Source organism: Ornithorhynchus anatinus, chromosome 7 (assembly GCF_004115215.2).
Source record: "Ornithorhynchus anatinus isolate Pmale09 chromosome 7, mOrnAna1.pri.v4, whole genome shotgun sequence".
Classification (NCBI taxonomy): Eukaryota; Metazoa; Chordata; class Mammalia; order Monotremata; family Ornithorhynchidae; genus Ornithorhynchus; species Ornithorhynchus anatinus.
In genome coordinates this window covers 71,407,083-71,427,914 of record NC_041734.1, presented here as the reverse complement: position 1 = coordinate 71,427,914, position 20,832 = coordinate 71,407,083, and the positions used below count along the sequence as shown (strand labels likewise).

Genomic DNA, 20,832 nt, shown 5'->3' with positions numbered 1-20,832 from the left:
CTCAGTTCTGAACTCTGAACTCGAGGCTGGTGCCTTCCTCTCTGGTGAGTGACTCTATCATCACCATCTGCCCATAGAACCACCAGGCCACTACCATACCAGGGAGTCATAGGGACTGTCCCCTTTAGCCTGGAAGTTCCCGGAGGGCAGGGAACATGACTACCAACTCTAGGATCTTGTACTCTCCTAAGCACTTAGTACAGTGCTATGCATACAATAAGCACTCAGTAAATACCATTGATTGATTTGATGGTGAAGTGCTGTGACCTAGAGCAATGACACCATCAGCTGGGCCATTCTGGGTCAGACCAGTGGTCCATCTGGTCCGGGTTCTGTCTCTGAGAGTGGCAACAAGATGCCTGGAAGAACTTGGTGATGGTTGTCCTTTTTGGACCTCTCTCCTCGTGGTTCCGAGCCGCCCATCCAACACTCCAAACTTTCCATCTAGTAGCCTATTATAGAACTCTCGTGTCCGTGAAGTCACTCAAACCCCTCTGAAACCTGCTGCAGGGGGCAGGAGTGTCTCCTATAAGTAGTAAAAATGATAGTTGTTGAGTGCCCATTTGGTGTGACGAACTGTACCAGGAGCTTGGGAAGAACAGAATAACCAAGTGACCCATTCCCTATGTGGAAGGAGCTCTCCTACCCCTTCCCAACACTCTGAGGATGACAAGGATGCCTGGTGTCAGTCACGGCAGGAGAATTCGTCCAAGACCCCAGCATTGGACTTCATTATGGGGATAGAGCATGCAGGGATCGAGGTGGGGCTGAGCTTTGTTAGCTTGGTTCTAATCTTGGCTCTGCCACTTGCCTGCTGTGTGACCTTGGCCAAATCATGTCACTTCTCTGTGCTTCAGTTACCTCATCTGCAAAATGGGGATTGAGATTCTGAGCCCCACATGGGACAGGGACCGTGTCCAACTCGATTTACTTGTATCCACCCCAGTGCTTGGTAAGCAATTAACAAATATCATTATTGTTATTATTATTCAGGGGCAGTGCCAGGGTGGGGGCCTGTCTGCTCCTCTACCAACGAGGAGCTTGGGAGCTTTACAATTGTATTGTTTCTCAAAGTTGGCCTCTCCCTGGGACTTGACTCTGGTCAATTAATACGGTGTATGCTGAGAGCCCACTGAGGACCGAGCCCTGGATTGAGGGGAGAGGAAGGGGCAGAAGGCAGAGAAGATCCTGGCCTTGAGGTGCGAGTGGGCAGCAGTGGACAGCTGAAGATCCTGTGGCCAAAGGCCACCCTAGCCTTCCTATGGACACTGCCAGTTCTAGGACCTGGGTAGTGGTGGGGCTCTCCATCTGGGCCTGGGGTGGGCCTGAGATGGACTTCCGCAAGAGGGCCACTGACTCCATTTGGCCACCATTGTGGTCCAGCCAGAGGCCCGCGGGATCCAGGGTGGGGACTTCAGCTTGTAATGTCCACTTACTCCTCTTTCCTCCTCCCTGTAGCTCCTGTTAACCACAAACCTCTCTGCCTCCTGCCTCGCCAACAACGGGACTCCTGGGTTCAATCTCCTGAGTCCCGTCTGTGACCCCTTCTCTTCTCCCTGCTCCAACCCAAATCAGGTTCCTGGCCGGAAGCCTCTGTCATTCCTCTGCCTCTCTCAGCGCTGAACTGGACACAATAACCCTCTGACCTTTCTGACTCCGCTGCCACCTTTTGTCTCTTTGTGTTTTCCTCTGTCCTCTAATCCAGCTAATTTTCTGCCCATAGGTCTGACGACAGTGATTCCTCTGTTTCGGAGGTCCTGAGGTACATACAGCTCTTCTGGCTTTTGTGTGTTTTCAGTCTCTTTCCTTTCTGCCTCTCTCCCTTCCCCACTTCTCCACGGGGCCGTAGCCCTCCAGTCTCTCCTCGGGCCTGCTTTTCTCTCCCTTCCTGTTCCCATTCCTGCAGCATGTCCCTGATGCCCCCACCTCCTGGACCCCCTGCCTCCTGCTCCCGGCTGCTCTGCGCAGATCCCGTTCCTGCCCTGCCCGCACTGGGGCACTGGGGCTCGGGGGTCCCGGTGGTCCTGACAGCTGCTGCATGGATTTCAGAACTGCTCGTGGCACCGGTGCTGATCTGAGGGCCGGTTTGGGCCGGCATGGGCTGGCCTGGGGCTGGGTCTTGGTGCTTGGGTGGCTGGGATTTGTCATTTGTTCGGGCTTGCTCTCTCCTCCTCCTGTGCTGGTGGTGGTGCCTGGGTGTCTGGAGGCCTCTGGTGGGAAACCGGGGCACTGTGTGGTGATGGGGACCGGGAAGAGTCAAGATTGGAGACCTAGCGTCCTTACCCCATAGAGAGAAATTGCCAGCCCCATCTCCGCCCTGCTCAGCCCTTTCCATGCAGGCCCGTCCCTCCGATGTGGCGGGTTGCCCGGAGACCCTTTCCTTCCTTCCCTCTCGCCCCCCCAACTCATTCCAGGCCCTTTGGGATGTGTCCAACTGGGGTATCTGGGGCACCAATTGCTCTTATTTGAGTCAGGTGGGGCAGTAGGGGAGGAGACGGGGATACAGAGCAGAGAGGCTGAGATGGGGCTGTGGGCACCGCCCCCCCCCCAATCCACCCGCTCTTATCCCCCAAAATAGACACCAAGCAAGCCCCCCCCCGTCCTAAAATCGCTGCCCAATCTGATATATGCCAAAATGCCAAAGAGCAATTCTGAGGTGCTAGTCTCTGGAGAAGGCCCACATGAAGGCCCTGCCCTACCCATGGCTTTGTCATACCAGTAGGCCAGACCAAGTATCCCCATTTTATAGAGAGGGAAATGGAGGCACAGAGAGGTTAAGTGACCTACCCAGCAGATCTAGGTGCCCTGATTCCCTGCCCTAGGCCCCTTCCACTAGGCTTTGCCTGGTGAAAAGGTTGCCCAGTGAGTGACTTACTGCTGTGAGGCCTTGTGGAAACAGCATAGGCATGTGTCAGGGAACCTAGGTCCCAATCCCAGCTGTATCATTTATTGCTGTGTGATCGTGGGCCAGATGCCTCACTTTTCTGGTCTTCAATTACCTCATTTGTAAAATGGGAATGAAATCCCTGTTCTCTCTCCATCTTAGACTGCGAACCCCTATGGCCTAAGGACTGTGTCTGGCCTGGTTATCTTGCATCTAGTCCATCGTTTAGTTCAGGGCAGGTACACAGTAAGCACTTAATGAATACCATAGTGATCATTATTATTCTGTCCAGGTTCAGGGGAGGGTAGCCTGACCCTCAAGGGTCTCTGGCCTTCCCAGACCTTCTCTGGCCTTCTCAAAGCTCTGTGTTCCCGGTACCGTTCTGACCGGGGATGGGAGGGCTGGTACTGGCCTGCTGTCAGCCCTTTATGGCCTGCTGTCTGCAGGGCTGGCACCAAGGCCTCTGCTGATTTCTGCAGACTAAGTTAGAAGCCTCAGATCAGCCCTTCCCTACCCCAGGACTCCTCTGTGGTACCCTTGACCTATTTGCAGGGGTGGAGCGGGGCCCAATTTCTGGGACTGAATAGGGGGCCCCTTAGCTGAATTGGGGATGTCCAACCCTTTGGGTTTGGGGTGGAGGCCCTGTGGTCTGGGACTTCCTGGGTGACCCTAGAGGGGTGCCCTGGGATGGTCCAGGGGAGGAACAGGGTGTTGCTAATATTCCTCTCCTGCCATAACCCCCACCCAGAGCTGATTCTTGACTACCAATAGAACAAGCTTCCCATTTGGGAGTTGTCCCTTGGCTTCCCAAGTGGTCCAAGACTCCTGGCTCCCAGGCCAGGGATCCTCAGGGAGCTGGATTTAGGGGTCTTCCCCTCCACCCCAAAAGACCTAGCTGCCTAGTTCAGGGCAGGTCCAGAGCTGAATCTCAGATAATGGAGAAATGTCCTGACATCAGTGTCGGCACATTTTGAGGGGGCTTAGGGGTGTCCAAAGGGGCCTCTGGCAGTCAACCAGTGGTCACCCTCACTGGAGAACAAACCCTGTGTGGAGTGGGCCCAGCAGCCTCTTGAGGTTCGACGCATGCAGAAGGGAATCCCTGGGGCCCAGCTTTCTCAGGAGAAAGGCGATTGAGGCGTTGGGGGAGCCCCACGACCCCAAGGGGGTGGGTCCCCGAGAATTGGAGTTGGCCCTCCCCTTGTTCCTGTATGGGTCTGGTGGAAGATTCTTCTGTGCCCGACTCAGGGCTTGTGAGATTCTGTTCTCCACCCAGCCCACCTCCCCTCCCCTGACCCTCCAAGTCCAACCCCTCACCAGGTAGAGCTAACGGGCACACTCTCTCCCTCCAAAGGGGAATCATCAACCCGGTGGGTGGGGCCAAGAGCGCCCGGACGGCCCCGCTGCAGTGCATCGCCGTGGCCGAGGGTCACACCAAGCCCATCCTCTGCCTGGATGCCACCGACGAGCTCCTTTTCACCGGGTCCAAAGGTAGGCACCACTCTGTGAGGGGGCCGAGAAAGGGGTGGCCCCAGGTTTCGGTTCCCACTGAACCTCTCTGCTAGCTGCTGGCTGGGAAGATGGGTACTGACTGCCCCAAGGAGAAATCCCAGGGAGTTGTGAGGGATGAACCCCAGGGGCTTCTAGGAATCACGAAGCTCCAAACAGGTGGTGAACCAAGGAAACAGGTGAATCAGCCTCTCGCTCCCCCTTCCCTGGACCTTCTCCTCTCCCCGATGCCCCCACCAAGCCCCACCCCCTCCAACCAGGAGGGTCAGGCATGGTGAGTGGGGATGATCTGGAGGGCCATGGGTTGGGGATGCTAAAGAGCAGCCACCCACCCTCAATGGACAATGGCCTCCTGCCACAGACCGCAGCTGTAAGATGTGGAACCTGGTGACGGGGCAGGAGATCGCCGCCCTCAAGGGCCACCCCAACAACGTGGTCTCCGTCAAGTTCTGCGCCCGCTCCAGCCTGGTGTTTTCCGTCTCCACCTCCTACATCAAGGTCTGGGACATCCGGGACTCCGCCCAGTGCGTGCGCACCTTAACGTACGTTGTCGGCTCCAGGGGGGCCTGAAGCGTTTGCTGGATGCTGGGTGCCAGGCTAGATTTGGGATCCTCAGATTAGCCGCTGTCCCTGTCCCACCCGCGGCTCACGGACTAAGTGGGAGGGAGAGCAGGAACTGAGGCTCAGAGATCAATAGATGGTATTTTTGAGAGTTTATTGGGTATGGAACACTGTACTAAGCACTTGGGCGAATACAACAAGGAGCTAAACAGAGATGTAAATGACTTGCCCGAGATCAAGCAGCAGGTGAGTGACAGGGCTGGAATTAGAACCCAAACTTCCTGACTCCCAGGCTCTGACTCTTTCCACTAGGCCACTCCACTTCCACCCCGTTTCTCGCCTCCCTTCGAGCACCTTCTCCCGGTGCCCAGTTTTTGTTTGTTTTTTAATGGTATTTTGTTAAGCAGTTATTGTGTCAAGCACTGTTCTAAGTGCTGGAGTATGAATAAGTTAATCAGGTCAGATACAGTCCCTATCCCAAATGGGGGTCACCTTCTAAATAGAAGAGAGAACAGGTATTAAATCCCCATTTTTCAGTTGAGGAAACTGAGACACAGAGAAGTGACTTGCCCAAAGTCACACAGCAGGCAAGTGGTGGAGCTGGGATTAGAACTCCCATCCTCTGGTTCTCAGGCCCGTGCTTTATCCACTAGACCACCGGTGACCCCAGGTAGGGATTCCTTTCCAAGTCCCACAACCCCCGGCTGCTGCCCCTGGATGTTCTGACCCCTCGTCCCAAGCAGGGGGCAGTTCCAGAAGCACGTGGGGAGAATGAGCCCTTGGGGGTAAGAAGGAGGCAGAGAATATTTGTCTGACAGGGAACAGGAGGGCCCTATCTCCATCTGTTTGAGGGGGGCCGAGGTCTGGGCAGCAGGGGTTTTCCTATTGTCTGGCTGTGACCGAGGGCTGTGGGCCAGCAGGTCGTCTGGACAGGTGATCTCAGGGGATGCCTGCGCCAGCACTTCTACCCGCCCCATGACCAGCGCCCCTGGTGAGCAGCAGATCAACCAGATCGCCCTCAGCCCCTCAGGCACCACCCTCTACGCCGCCTCTGGAAACTCTGTCCGCATCTGGGAGCTCAGCAGGTCAGGGGGAGGGGAGGAGGGTACCCGTGGGGCTGAAGGGGGCCAGGGGAAGGGAGGGCGCTTACAGTGGGGACCTGAGGGTATCAAGTGTGGGAGGTACCCAAGGGGCTGGAGGGGTCATCTGTAGAACTGGAGGGGCCGGGTCCCAGGGACTCGGGGTTGTTGGCGAGGAATGGCCCTTCTTCCTTGCTTCTGTGACTGCCTTGGTGGTCCCTGCTTCCGCACCCTACTTCCCTTCCATTGGGGGATTTCAGAGTCCTAGCCCCAGTCCAGTCTCCAGTGGCCCCCACAAAGAGGTTCTGGACCAGGAGGCTCATTCCTGAGCCCAAGGTGACAGTGGTCCTTGCCCCACCCTGCCCCTCCTCACCCTGCCCCTCACAGGTTCCAGCCCGTGGGGAAGCTGACAGGACACATCGGGCCCGTGATGTGCCTCACGGTGAATCGGACCCCCAGCCACCATGACCTGGTGGTGACCGGCTCCAAGGATCACTACGTCAAGGTAATGCCTGGTGGAGGTCACGGGGACCAACCTCCCTCCGGCCCCGGAGAGTGGTGTTGGTAATCTTCTGGGTCTGGAAAGGCCTCCCTTGACCCTGGCGTCCCTGACCCTGGCCTTCCTGCTTGCCTGGGCTTCCCCAACCCTAGCCTCCCTGATCCTTACTTCCCCCGCCTGCCCTCCCCCTACTCTGGTCTCTCTTGAACCTGACCTCCCTTGACCCTGGCCTCTCTCAACCCTGGCTTCCCCCACCCTTTCATCAACCAACCCTGGCTCCCCCATTCCTGGCTTCCTGGCGCCTGGCCTCCCCAAACCTTGGACCAAGTGAACAGGGGTCCCAGATGACACCCCGTCTCTGCTCTCGGGGGGCCCCTGGCAGATGTTTGAACTGGCTGAGGGCGTGTCCGGCAACGTGGGCCCCACTCACAACTTTGAACCCCCGCACTACGATGGCATCGAGTGCCTGGCCATCCAGGGCAACCTGCTTTTCAGTGGGTCTCGGGACAACGGCATCAAGAAATGGGACTTGGAGCAGCAGGAGCTTATGCAGGTAGGGGCTGGGGAGGCCCGGGGAGGGGGCCGTGGGCAGAGGGAAGAAAAGGGGTGAGGCAGAGACTGGGAACCTGGTGGGCGGGTGAGGTGTGGGGGAGAAGGGGCTGCTGGGAAAGGCAGAGGAAAGACGTGGCCAAGGGTTTGCTCGATCTGGTCCTCCTGCTCCTCCCCACCCCTAGCCGAGCTGAATGTGATGGCTGTGGATGGAGGGAGAGGGTCACCGTTGGTCAGGAGCGGGGTCTGAGGGCAGGCCAGCTAGCTGACCAGGGGCCAGTTTATTATAGGGAGACAGAGGGGTTTGGTGTGGTACCCAGAGCTCTGGGAATTTGATTGCCGCCACCCCTCTTTCTCACTAATAACATTTATTGAGTGCTTACTGTGTGCAGAACACTGTACTAAGTGCTTGAGAGAAAACAGAACAACAGAGCTGGTAGATATGTTTCCAGCCCGCATTTATCTAGGGGTACGTATCTAGAGCTTACTGTGTGCAGAGCCATGTACTAAACAGTTGGAAGGGTACAGTACAATAGAGTGGGAAGACACGATCCCTGCCCACAAGGAGTTACTCTCCTGTCTTTCCCTCCCGTCTTCTGCCCTCCCATCCCATCTTCTCCCCTCCCCTGTTCTGCCCTGCCTTGTCCTCGTCTCCTCTGCCAGCAAATCCCCAATGCACACAAGGACTGGGTGTGTGCCCTGGCCTTCGTCCCTGGGCGCCCCATGCTGCTCAGCGCCTGTCGTGGGGGCGTCATCAAGGTGTGGAACGGGGACAACTTCACTCCCGTCGGTGAGATCAAAGGTCACGACAGCCCCATCAATGCCATCTGCACCAATTCCAGGCACATCTTCACTGCCTCCAGGTGAGCGCAGGAAGACCTCCTGCCCAGTCGCCTCCATCCTGCTCTGTTCCTCTTGCTGCTTGCCCGCCCCTCAGTACAGCGACCCTTCATGATCCCTGAGAGCCAAGGCTACAGCGGGTGGGGCCCTGGGTGCCCGCCTGCGGTGGTCCAACTTGCAAAGGACATGCCTCCAATCCGTAGCCCCGAGATCTGGCGCTGGGGAGAGAGAAGGGGGCCAGGAGAGGGCAGAGCAGGGCGTGGGGTGGGGGAGTGGCACTCTGCTCTCAATCCATCAGTTCTCCATCTTCTCCTTGGCCATTTCCCCCCATCCCGTCCCTCCGTCCCTTCCTTTCCCTTCCTCAGTCCCTGCAGAGGCTCCAATTCCTGCCTGTCTCCCTGCTCCCCTCCCCATAAGTGAGTCAAGTACGTGAGGGCCCTCTTCCCCGCTACACACCCCCAGGAGGGCCTGTGCCCTGCCCCCCACCCCCCTAGGCTCCCCCAACAGAACGCCAAGCTTGCTCTCCCTTTGGGTTAGTGCTCAGATTGATTTCTTCTTATTCCTTCTTTCCCAACCATGTCCCTTTCTCCTCTCTTTCTCTCACTGTCTTCCTCTCTCTGTCTCTGTCTCTCTCTCTTTCTGTTTCCGGCTCTCTCCCCCTCTGGCCCTCCCTCCTTCCCTTCCTCCGCCCTTCCCTCTCTCCACGTTGCAGTGACTGCCGGGTAAAGTTGTGGAGTTACGTGCCTGGACTCACCCCCTGCCTCCCGCGACGGGTCCTGGCCATAAAGGGTCGAGCCACTAGCCTGCCTTGACCCTCCTCCCCCTCCCCCCTTCTCTCCATTCTCTCTCTCCCTTTCCCTTTCCTTCTCTTTCTCCACTTCGGTCCAAGCTGCTTCTTAACGGTATGAGATTATTTTTACTCCCTCTTCCTCCCTCTTATTCTGCCCTGATAAGTCTGGTCCAGAGAGAGCCCATCATCACACCTCCATCCCCCCTCTGGTCTGCCAGTGCCCCCATCCTCACACAGTAACTGGCCCCTCCCTCACACTTCTTGCCTGCACAGACCCCCTTCTTCTGAGCATGAGCACTGGGGACTTTCCAGGGGCCTGGCTGGGCCTATCTTGGGTAGCTGGGGCTGAGGGTATAGGGGATGGGCTGGCATGGGGGCAGGGTAGGGCAAGGAAGTGCAGTCTTCTGAAATCCACCCATGTCAGGTTCCCCATTTGAGACCACCGGTCTGCCTTGGCTGGGCGAATCTCTCTGCCCTCCACCCTCAAACAAGACCCACCTCAGCCACCCCTGTGTCCTTCACCCCACAGCCACCCGCCCCACCGGGACCCACCCCGAGGCTCAGGGAATCCTGGGAACCTGGAGCACGGCCCCTGTGCTCTCGGCTCGAGCGGCTAAACGGACACCGCCTTGACCCATCCTGTCTGTTTCCGCCCAGTGACTTGACGGTGAAGCTCTGGAGTGGAAGGCGTCTGCCCAAAGGCACAGGATAGGAGGAGCGGAGAGCGACGGGTTGGATCAGAGATGCAGCACTCCGCCGGCCCGTGTCATGCACAGCCTCTGACAGAGCGTCCCCGGCACTCCCCGAGCCTCCGGGAAGAGGCAACCCAGCTGGTCTGGTGCCCTTTCTGGAGCTCTGGGGCTCTGAGTCTGCTCCTCTGCCTCCTCCCCAGGGCTGGGGTCTGTGCTGGGACCCTCTTGGGTCCTCGGGGGGAGACAGACTCGGGCTCAGTGAGGTTGGGGGGTCAGAGGAGTAGGCGGATACCAAGCTGTGAAGCCCAAGGGCCTTTTCCATCGCCTTCTCTCCCTTCCTTCCTCCCCTCAGGCCTCACCCTGCTCTCCCACCGAGCTGCCTATTCGCCTCCCCGTGCCCCCTGCTGAGCCACTGACCCCCTCACCCCTCTGCTGACCCCAGGGGAGCCAGGCGCTGCCCTCAGCCTGACCTGAGACAGCCCAAGGCCAAACCCTCCCCTTTCCCCCTCATGGTCCCTTGTGGACCCCCTGCCCCTGTGACCTCCTGAGCTGGAGATGAATCCTTGTCAGGAAATCAGACTCTGACCTACAAGAGCTAAGGGCTCCAAAGGTCACAGGACAGGGGTCCCGATCCCCAGAGACTCTTTTCCCAGCCTCAAGTAGGGGGTTGTCATGTCTCGGAGCTCCCATCCGCCCCCTCCAACTGCCCCAGACCCTCCCCAATCCCCTCCGCCTGTGCCAGCTGCCTCTGAGCCAGCTTCTCCCCGCTGTGGGGGCCTGCTGTGAATCTGAAAACTGAATCCCCCACCCCCGCCTCCCCCTGACCCCACCATGCATCGCATCCCCAGAAACTACCATCCCCTGAGCCGTTTCCCAGACATTTCCTGGATGTTACCGGGGTACCCGGTGATGGGGAGGGGACGGGGATGGTAACCCAAGTTGGTAACCGGGGTATCTCTCCCAGCAGACATTGGCCCCGAGCTTTCCCTTCCTCCCCTTCATCTCCAGCAGGGCAGCCAATGGAGCCCAGGGAGGTGAGGGAGAGAGGAAAGCTCAGGGATAACCCTTTCCTAACCACAGAGCTGTCAGAAAGCTGCTCCCTAGGAAAGGGGTGAGCAACTCCTGGGTTTCGGGGGTGGGGGTGGGGGGCAGTATTTATTTATTTTCTGTGAATGCCTCCTGGAAACTGACTTGAAGTTTCTTTCCATGAATTCTCTCCCTCACTGAACTTCTTTGGGTGCTGGGGCTCCTCAGCCCTGATAATTTTTATTTTTTTTTGCGGAGAGGGTCCCACGGGACACAGCCGTTGGCTCTGGGTCCCTCTGATCTGAGCAGGTCTTGCAGGTGCATGGGGGTAGGGGTGGTGATGGGGAAGGGGGATCTCCACAGGCCACCCATCAGCCGAGGCCTGCCGCTCTCCTGGGCCCTTATTCCCTGAACTGGATATGCGTGTCTGCTTGCCTTTCCAGTCCCACAGTACCCTCCCTCCCCAACCCCTTCTTCCTCCTAGTTGCCAGACTTGAGTCCCAGCTGGCCCAAGGGAGATGCTCCCCCCCTTCCTCTCCCTGCTGACTCTGCTCCCTCTCCCCGCTTCGCTCCCTGGGCCCACCCACAACCCCCGTGTGGGCTCCTCCATTCTTCACTTGGAACCATGTCCCGTTAAGAAGCAGCTAGGGGAGTTTTCCAGGTACTATTTATTGTAGGGTGTCCGTTCTGTAGTGAGGACCAGATTTAAGGTTTCCCTCCTTCTTCCCCCACCCCCTCCATTATCTAGTCTGGACAGATTGCTTTCCGCAGGGGCGGGAAGAAGGGAGTGAGGTTTTAAGATCTGTTACTTTTAAGCAGAAATAGCACAACATCTATCTCACCAGCTTCTTTCCACAAGCTCAATCAGGAGACCCGTTTTCAAGCCTTAAACCTGGGAGCTGGGTAATGGACTCTTCCAGCTTGGAAATGATGGCGAAAGCCTGGGAGGTGGTTTGTCTCAGGGTTTCGTGGGAAACGTTTCCTTGGCCAGGGACCAGCTCTCCGACTTTAAATTAGTCGCAATTAGCTGTTTGACTTAAATTAGTGAGTGCGTGCCTCCTGCTGGTGGAAGTGACTGGCGGGAGACATCAACTCGAGGCGCTCCCTTTAGACTGATCTGGATCTCAGTTCCATCCCCAGAACAGTTTTTCCATTTCCACGTTGCCCCTGGCCATCTCATTCCCCCCGGGACAGAAAGCAGGAGATGCCGGGCCTTGCATTCTGCCCTCTTGAGGCTCCACAGACCGGCTGGGCCACCTAGCTAGCCCTAGGCCGTTGGAAGTCCAACACAGCACAAGGATTTCAACCTCCGACACCTTCGAGCAGGAGAGAAGAATCTGGAGCCGATGGACAACGGGAGCCTAGGAGTGTTGAAACCCAGTGCGGACGGTCAAAGGGTGATTGTCCTGCAGTCGGCTGTCCGCTCTGACCCCAAGGACCCCCGACCTTTGGTGTTTTCCACTCCAGCCAAAGACTGCACCGGTGCCTAAGCCTCTCCCGCTGGATTAGTCTCGGAATCCCCCAGCGGATTTCTGGCTTCTCTCCCGCCTGCCTGGTGACAGAGGGGAGTGTCGCGATGGCCGGGGCCTGCCTTCACCGAGTTGACGCCGTGTCTCACCGAGGGATGGACCAGGTCCCCGTGCCAGATACACCGGGTTCAAGCCCTGCACCTGCGCTGCACTGGAAGGGGAGTGATGCGCTACAGTAGGGAGTCTTGCTGTGGCATGTGTAGTTTCTCTGGGGGTCCCTCTGGGGGCCGTCCCTCTGGGGAACTTCCTCTGCTGGAAGGTTCCGAATCTTATCGATGTGATGTTGTTTTCGTGTTCTCCCTTTGGGGAAGCTACCTCATGATCAGAGCTGGGGTTTGGCGTCAGTGAGTGTCAGTCTTTAAATCTTGAAATCATCCCCGAGAGACCCCCCCCTTCGCATGTGTGCCCCCAGCCACGCTTCCCGTTGCCTGCTGCCTTTTCTGAGTGGAACGGCTAGAGGCCTGGGGGCCGGCTGGCTCTGTGGGAGTGGACCCTGAGTCTGCCCGTGGGCAGGGCTAGCTGAGGACCAGAGGAGCAAAGGGAGGGCTCCTGCCCTCGCACAACTCTTCGTGGTAGAAGCACAATTAGATGGTGACCCCAGCACAACGGTTGTGAACTGAGCACAAGTCCCCACGGCTGGCCTAGAAGCCGAGGCCCGTCTCCCTGTCTGGTTCGGTCCTGTCCTCCCTGTCCCATAGCCCTTTACTCCTGTCGTGGGTCTGTCTGTATGACCATTTTTTTTCTCCTTCTAGTTGGAAGACAGTGATTGCTCAGGGCCAGGGCACGTTTGAGCTACCCAGCCCCTTCCCAGCGTCCGGCTACCCCTTTGCCCCAACCAGGCCGGCCTCACGGCCGATCATGACACCAGAGAATGACCCGGCGGGGGCTTTGGGGTCACATCCTGATGGGTGACTGTCCGGCGGCCCTGTCCTATGGCATCGGTCTCTGCCTGCCGGACCATGGTAGCCGTCCCCCGAGGGGGGAGAGAAGAGCTCAGATCCAGGGTCTGCTGAGCAGGCCTAAAATTAGCTGTGGACCCGTCCGCTCCCCGGGCCCGAGGCCAGGCATCTCCTTGCTGGAAGAAGTGGGAACAGAGAACTTGCCATGTTGTGCCCGCTCGTGGTCTCTCTAGGTTCAGATGGCGCAAGTTGCCGTGGAGGGAGATTCGGTCAAGCCCCCGGGTTTGTTCACTGAAGAAGGTGAGGACTTTTTTCCTTGAAAAACTGCTGCCCTTTGGGGCTCCAGGCCAGGGGCTCCAGCCTGGCAGGGGTCCTTCACTGCTGCAGAGACAGCAGAGCCCCCGGTTTGGGGGGGCTGGAGGTGGAGGCAGGGCCAGTGTCAGTGTCCTCCTGCAGTGTCATTTGCCTCTGACCAGCAGGTGGCGCAAGAGCTCGCCATCCTGTTGCCTCCTGTGGTCACCGATACCCAGACGGACACTGCCCACTCCCCTTGCCACTCTGGCTTTGGGTCCCCTGGACAGACTGACAGCAGAGTGATAGTGGTCTGACCCTCGCCCCATGCCAGCCCCACCTCCCAGTCAGCCGTCCTGCCCTGTCACGCCTCACACCCGCCATGCCCAGCGAGCTCGTTCAGGTTGCACAGGGTTTAAAAGGTCCACCTTTTAATGCCCCGGAGGAGCCCTAGCAGGGCCGGGGAAGGGGGACATTTCTTTCCCACTCTTTCACCCCCACTCTGCCCGTGCCACCTCCTGCCCTCCTCTCCTAACGTCGTGATATTTGACCTCTGTTTGAGGGGAGGAGGGTAGCGAGGGACTACGTCGAAGTGCAGAGATCTCAGAACTAATTGAGCTTTGGGCATGAGTGGGGCACCAGGCTCTCACCCCAAGAGGAGGGGAGATGCCAGAGTGGTCCAAGCTTTCCGTGCCCCCACCGCTGAATGGCTGAGTCTGTGCACGCCCTCGTGCTCAGTAGCTGCCGTGGACTGGCACTAGGCTCAAACTAAGTCTTTTTCTGGCTCCTTTTCCCGCCAGGCTGGAGCGGAGCACATGACACCCAGAATGGCCCCTGGCCCTATGTAATAATAATGATGGTGCCGGTTAAGCACTTACTATGTGTCAAGCACTGTTCTGAGCTCTAGGGTAGATGTAAGCTAATCGGGTTGGACGTGGTCCCCGTCCCACATTGCTCCGGGGGCACTTGAAAGCACAGACCACCTAGAAGAGAGCCTCTGAGCACCGGTCAGGCAAGAAACCAGTCTCCATGGGGGGAAAGGTATTTGCCATCCACTGGCCACCTTGGCCAAAGTGCAGACCTAGAGCCAGCACCTACAGCCCTGTCCTCCCAATCTCCCCCCTCTGCTACCCACGCCCCGTCTGAGTCTGGCTGACGGTGGCGTTCTCCAAACACCACGTTGCTTTCTTTGGCATCGCCTCCAGAAGTGGAATTTCCATTGTGTGGTCTGAAACCTGACCTGGCCCCACCTCCACCAAAGTCTCTCTTCCACCAGGGGTGCCTGACTCCCACCAGTCCTGTCTACACCTCTCAGGGTGGTGAGTCGATTTCCATGATGGGTTGGAGAATGGATCGTCCCTTGGAGCCGGCCACGTCCCGGAGACAGAGTTGTTGAGACCCCATCTCCCCGTTGTGTGGAGCCACTTCACAGGGAGCCAAGAGCAGGCTACTGTGTGTATTTTCTTGTGTCCCAGACCTCCCCATCTCCTCCCCGTGATGTGAGCCACGAGAGGGCAGGGTAGGGCCCGTGAAGCCCCGGGGTGGGTATAAGGTATTTGAGAACTGCCCACCAGTGAGGCTTGGTCTTGAGGATAGGTCCCTCCCCACCGCCTGCTCTGAAGCTTCCATCTCCAGAGACTCCCTCCATCTCCCCTTCCCCTGCTTGTGCCCTGGTGTGATGTGTATAGACCAAGGTGTATATAGATCTTTTATACCTCCCTGAGCCTCTGTACAAAGTGTAAGAAAGTTATTTAAGCCTCCTGATGTACATTTTGTTTTCAGCCGGTTGTGTTGGTTCCCACAAGGTCTTGGTAAATAAACAGCGGGGAATTATCTCTTGATGATTTTATTGGAGGGTTTTTGGAGCAAAGGCCCTTTGTTTCATCAACTCTGACAGCAAGTGTTTTACAGATCCCCGACCTTTGGACAATAGATTAGCAAGCGACTTGAGATTAGCCTGCTAACGTACTGGAAAAGTTACCGGAACAGGTGTTGGGGAAGTCACCGTCCCCTTAGTGCTGAAGTCATAGGCTCTTACATCATAGTCACCTGATTTTCTTCTGCCTTCCCCAGCGCTTAGCAGTGTTAGGGACATAGAAAGCGCTGAGGAAATGTGACAGTGATTTTTATTGTTATCATTGTTAGCGACTTTCCAGCAAAGTAGAGGGGGCTCTGCTTTCCACCTCAACCACAGACACCCCTGTTCCCTTGGAATGCAGCCTCCGCTCCCTTGGGACCCAGCCCCTGTTCCCCTGGGATGTGGTTCCTGTTCCCTTCGGACACGGACCCTGCTCCCCTGGGACACAGTCCCTGCTCCCACTTGTCTGCTGTGTGACCTTGGGCAAGTCACTTCATTTCTCTGTGCCTCAGTTACCACTGTTGTAAAATGGGGATTGAGACTGTGAGCCCCACGTAGGACAGGGACTGGATCCAACAAGATTTGATTGTATCCACCCCAGTGCTTAGTACAGTGCCTGGCTCATAGTAAGCATTTAATAAATAACTATTATTATTATTATTACTGGGACACAACATAGACCGGGTTTGGGTTTGGCAAGGGCCGCAGGTGTTGATGGCAGAGACTGGATTTGGGTTCAGCCCCTTCCCGTGGCACTGGATATCCTCAGCCTATAGAGTGAGACTTTTTTTGACATGGGGGAGCTGGGGGAGGCTGCCATCCTCATTCAACAAGCAGGGGCCCTCATATGATGCCCCTGATTTTGAGTCAGCAGAGCCCATGGCAGCTGGGCCAGTCTGCGCATTCCTGGGGACATCTCACAGCAGCTGGTGAATGGGAAGACCTGAGCTGGGGCCTGGAGGGGGCGGGGGGAGCAGGGAGAGGCCGGGTCCTGCCAGTACAGAAGAAGGGGCCCTTTTCATTTTGTTTTTGAGGTTTATTTTCAGAAAGGCCACAAGTGACTGAGGAATGTCCTTGGGGGGGCAAGGGGGAGGAGCAGGGCAGAGGGGGGCAGGAGCCTAGGTGGACAATTGGTGAATCCGGCCTGCAGCGAGACCGTGGGTCAGAAAGCGCTGTGGGTGCTGTGGGTGTTGTGGGCACTGTGGCTGGCATTGTAGGGGAGTGGAGCTGCAGGAACAGATCCCTGAGACACCAGGGACAGGGAAGCCAACCAGAGGTCAGGTCAGCTAGTTCTCAGGAGCTAATCAGAATAATAATTGTGGAATTTATTAAGTGCTTTCTTTGTGCCAAGCACTGAACTATGTGCTCGGGTGGGGGTACTAAGGAATCAGCTTGGACACAATCCTTGTCCCATGCGGGGCTCACAGTCTAAGTGGGAAGGAGAATGGTATTTTATCCCTATTTTACAGCCGAGGAAACTGAGACATGGAGATTCAGTTAAGCGACTTGGACTAGGTCATACAGCAGACAGATGGCAGAGCTGAGATTAGAACTCAGATTCACTGACTTCCTACTCTTCAAAAATTCCCCGTGGTTGCCTTCCCCATATCAAGCAGTATTGCCTAGTGGAAAGAGCATGGGTCTGGAAATAAGAGGCCCTGGATTCTAATTCCAACTCACCACTTGCTTTTATGTTACCTTGAGAAAGTCACTTCTCTGTGCCCCAGTTCCCTCATCTGTAAAATAGGGATTCAATACCTATTTTCACTCCCTAGACTGTAAACCTCATGTGGGATAGGGACTGTGTCCAACTTGACTACCTTACATCTCCCATAGCACTTAGAAGTATATGCTTAACAAATACCATAAGAAGCAGCATGGCTTAGTGGAAAGAGCAAGGGCCTGGAGTCAGAGGACCTGGGTTCTAATACTGGTTCTGCCATTTACTTGGTATGACCTTGGGCAAGTCATTTAATTTCCCTGACACTGGCCACCCAACCCTGTCCTTGCCTCTCCTGCCTCGGAGTCAACACGTATCTCTAAGTGCCTGAAACACCTTTCTCAGTTCTCTCCAAATTACAAGCCAGGCCGGGGGAGGGGCTTAGGCCAACTTAAAAGAGGTGATAGGTCAGAGAGACCAAATTGGGGCCCCCCTTTGGAAGCCCTTGGGTCTTGTTGGTACCAGAGTCAGCAAGGCACTAATCAATCAATTGCATTTACTGAGTGTTCACTGTGTGCAGAGCACTGTTCCAAGCGCTTGTTCATCAGAGAAAGGCATGATCCCTCCCCTCACAGAGATTACAATTTACAAATAAGACAAAGAAGAGTTCAAACACTAGAGCCCGTAAACTGATAGGCACAAAAATATGATGGAAGGCTGTAAGTATAAAAGTCATAGGTGCCATGCAGGCCTGAGAAGAAACATCAGAAGAAATTTAGACTGCGAGACCCGTGCGAGACTCTGTCAGATCTAATTAATTTGTACCTTGCCCAGAACTTAGAACAGTGTTTGACACATAGTGAGCACTTACATACCATAATCAATCAAATACCACAATCAATCCATTGATCAGGGAAGGTTTCCTGAAGGAGTTGAGATTTCAGAGGACTTCGGAGATCGTCAGAGGTGTGGTTTGGCAGGTTGGAAGGGGGAAGGAATTTCAATCAGGAGGGAGGACATAAACCAGGGTTTGGAGGAATCTGTAACTTACTAATTTGTATTGATGTCTCTGTCGCCCCTCCTTTCCCTTCCCTCCTCCAGACTGTAAGCTCACTGTGGACAGGGAATGTGTCCATTTATTGTTGCATTGTAATAATAATAATGATGATGATGATGGTATTTGTTAAGCGCTATGTGCCAAGCACTTTTCTAAGCACTGGAGTAGGTACAAGGTTATCAGGTTGTCCCACGTGGGGCTCACAGTCTTAATCGCCATTTTACAGATGAGGTAACTGAGGCACAGAGAAGTGAAGTGACTTGCCCAGAGTCACACAGCAAATAAGTGGCAGAGCTCTCCCAAGTGCTTAGTACAGCACTCTGCATACAGTAAATGCTCAATAAACATGACTGAATGCATGAGAGTGGAGAATGAGGCAAAGAGAAAAGATGAGCTTGAATAGAATGGAAAATATGAGCTAGGGTACAGTAATAATAATAATGATTAACAAAGTGGAATTTGTTATTCACATACTATGTTCTAAGTATTTACTGTGTCCCAGGCACTGGGGTTCTTACTATGTGCCAATGACTGTACTATGCGCTGGAATAGAAATAAACTAATTAGGTCAGACACAGTCCCTGTTCCACGTAAGACTCACAGGCTGAGGGGGAAGGAATTTAGTCCCCATTTATAGATGAGGAAACTCAGTCAGAGAAATGAAGTGACTTGCTCAAGGTCACAGAGTAGGCCCACTACGGTAGGAAAGTAAGAAGATAAATAAAACAGAAAGACCTGACAGAGAATCTTATAGTGGTATCCTGTTTGATGCCAAGGTGAGTGGGAAATCATTGGAGGTTCTTGGCTGTTTGTATTGTTTTATAAGGATCTTTTGGGGTTTTTTTAAAGTATATGTTGTTTTCTACCTCTTCACATCTGCTGCTTTATCAATCAATTAATCAATCAGTCATATTTATTGAGTGCTTACTGTGTTCAAAGTACTGTACTAAGCATGGCAGTAATGTAAAATATAGCATTCGTAGATGCAATCCCCAACCAAAAGGAACTTACCATCTATAGGGGGATGCAGTCTTTAAAATAAATAACAGATAGAGGAAATAGTAGACTATGAGGATATTTGCATAAGTGATGGGGGCCTGGGGTGAATATCAAAGTGTTTAAGGGTCTAGATGGGATGCTTCTCCCTTGTTAGAGTCAGTTCTTCAAGGGCAGGGACTAGATCTTGGTCTTGCTGCCCTTCCCCACAGTGCCAAAGGCAGGCACTCAGGCTTCAGTGTGGACGCCTAGTAGGCTTTTGTTGGTAGAGTCCAGGGCCAAGGGCCAGCGAGATTCCCAGTCAGCCACTTGGGAATGATTCCAGACCTAGCAGCAGCTCCCTCCTCAAATTCCCCTTCAGACTAAAGCAGCTGGTCAGTCAAGCAACCCCACTTTTTTAGTGTTATTGCAAGAAGCAGTGTGGCCTAGCGGAAAGAGCATGGGCCTGGGAGTCAGAGGAAGCGAATTCTAATTCCGGCTCTGCCACGTCTGCTCTGTGAACTTGGGCAAGTCACTTCACTGCTCTGGGCCTCAGTTACCTCATCTGTAAAACTGGGATCAAGACTGTGAGCCCCATGTGGGACAGGGACTATGTCCAACCCGATGGCCCCGTATCCACCCCACCTCTTAGTACAGTGCTTGGAACCTCGTAAGTGCTTAACAAATACCATTATTATTATTATTATTATCATCTTTATTACTTTTGTTAATAGAGCATGGTCCTGGGAGTCAGAAGGAACTGAGTTATAATCCTGGCGCTGCTACGTGTCTGCTCTGTGACCTCTGTGACTCATCTGTAGAATAGGGATTAAAACTGTGAGCCCCATGTGGAATAAGGACTGTGTGCAATCCAATTTGCTTGAATCTACCCCAGTACTCCGTACAGTGACTGGCCCATAGTAAAGACTTTAAAATTACCACAATTTTTATTAATAATAATGATGGTACTTGTTAAGGGCTTACTATGTATCAAACACTGTGCTTGCAGTCTGGGAGGGGGAGGGGCGACAGAGACACCAACATAAATAAATGTTACAGATTCCTCCAACCCCTCAGATATAGTCCACGTGCCCCTTTCACTAGACCACACTGCTTCTCAGAAAGCTCTGCTGCTGCCACACACTAGACCCTTGGCATTTGGGTGAGACAATAAAGTTGGCCTCTGCCCTCACGGAGCACTCAGCCTAATGGGGGAAATAAGATAGGCACACTGATGATCTCTAGGGCTCATAGACACTCACACTTCCGATGGTGTCAGACTGAGTCAGAGGGGAGGAGTGAGTCACAGGTGGTGTTGAAGCCTGGGTGAGTGCTGGGCTAATCAGGGAAAGCGCCCTGTCCCTTGAGGGTTTAGGTAGCAATGGAAAGGAAAGAGGGAGTGGATTCAGCGTGGGCCTGGGAGTCAGAAGGTCACGGGTTCTAATCCCGGCTCCGCCACTTGTCTGCTTTGTGACCTTCGGCAAGTCACTTCACTTTTCTGGGCCTCAGTTACCTTATCTGCAAAATGGGGATTAAGACTGTGAGCCCCACGTGGGACAACCTGACTACCTTTGTATCTACCCCAGGGCTACCCCTATGTGCTTGGCACATAGTAAGAGTTTAAGGAATACCGTAATTATTACTATTATTATAGCAAGACATGTCTTGGGCATAAGGGTTACCTTGGGCAAAGACTTAGAGTAAGAGAAGGAGAGCTGGCGGGACATGAGGAAGGGAGAAGGGAGACTTGTTTGTTTGTTGGTATTTGTTAAGCGCTTACTATGGGCCCAGCCCTGTTCTAAGCACTGGGGTAGACAGAGGGGAATCAGGTTGTCCCACGTGGGGCTCACAGTCTTAATCCCCATTTTACAGATGAGGTCACTGAGGCACCGAGAAGTTAAGTGACTTGCCCACAGTCACACAGCTGACAAGTGGCCGAGCTGGGATTCGAACCCATGACCTCTGACTCCAAAACCAGTGCTCTTTCCACTGAGCCACGCTGCTTCTCAGGGAGCAGTGGACAGAATGGAAAGTGAAAGCTGGTGGGGCCTAGAGGGCCAGAGGTGGGTGATGGGAGTTGGGGGCAGGGATAGTGTGGGTCGTCAGTTGAGGGCAGAAGGTAGGAGTAGGGGATGGA

The 20,832-nt window shown here is 54.9% G+C and overlaps 1 protein-coding gene across 4 annotated transcripts in view; it reads left to right on the top strand.

The window, feature by feature from the left end:
• The window catches only part of KIF21B (kinesin family member 21B), a 50,490-nt gene extending 35,501 nt beyond the window's left edge, over positions 1 to 14,989 (top strand). Inside the window, exons 28-36 of one of the 4 annotated variants that reach the window (XR_003760895.1) lie at positions 1,724 to 1,762; positions 4,236 to 4,372; positions 4,752 to 4,932; positions 5,872 to 6,036; positions 6,418 to 6,535; positions 6,912 to 7,082; positions 7,742 to 7,941; positions 8,631 to 8,820; positions 9,366 to 9,454. Coding sequence is in view for 2 of the 4 variants with exons in the window: in XM_029068989.1 (XP_028924822.1) it covers positions 1,724 to 1,762; positions 4,236 to 4,372; positions 4,752 to 4,932; positions 5,872 to 6,036; positions 6,418 to 6,535; positions 6,912 to 7,082; positions 7,742 to 7,941; positions 9,366 to 9,420 (1,066 nt within the window). In the remaining 2 variants the exon portion in view is untranslated. Of the gene's footprint in view, positions 1 to 1,723; positions 1,763 to 4,235; positions 4,373 to 4,751; positions 4,933 to 5,871; positions 6,037 to 6,417; positions 6,536 to 6,911; positions 7,083 to 7,741; positions 7,942 to 8,630; positions 8,821 to 9,365 lie in introns of all 4 variants that reach the window. The other 3 variants (XR_003760896.1, XM_029068989.1, XM_029068991.1) reach the window with 3 other exon arrangements.
• Positions 14,990 to 20,832: the final 5,843 nt, after the last annotated feature.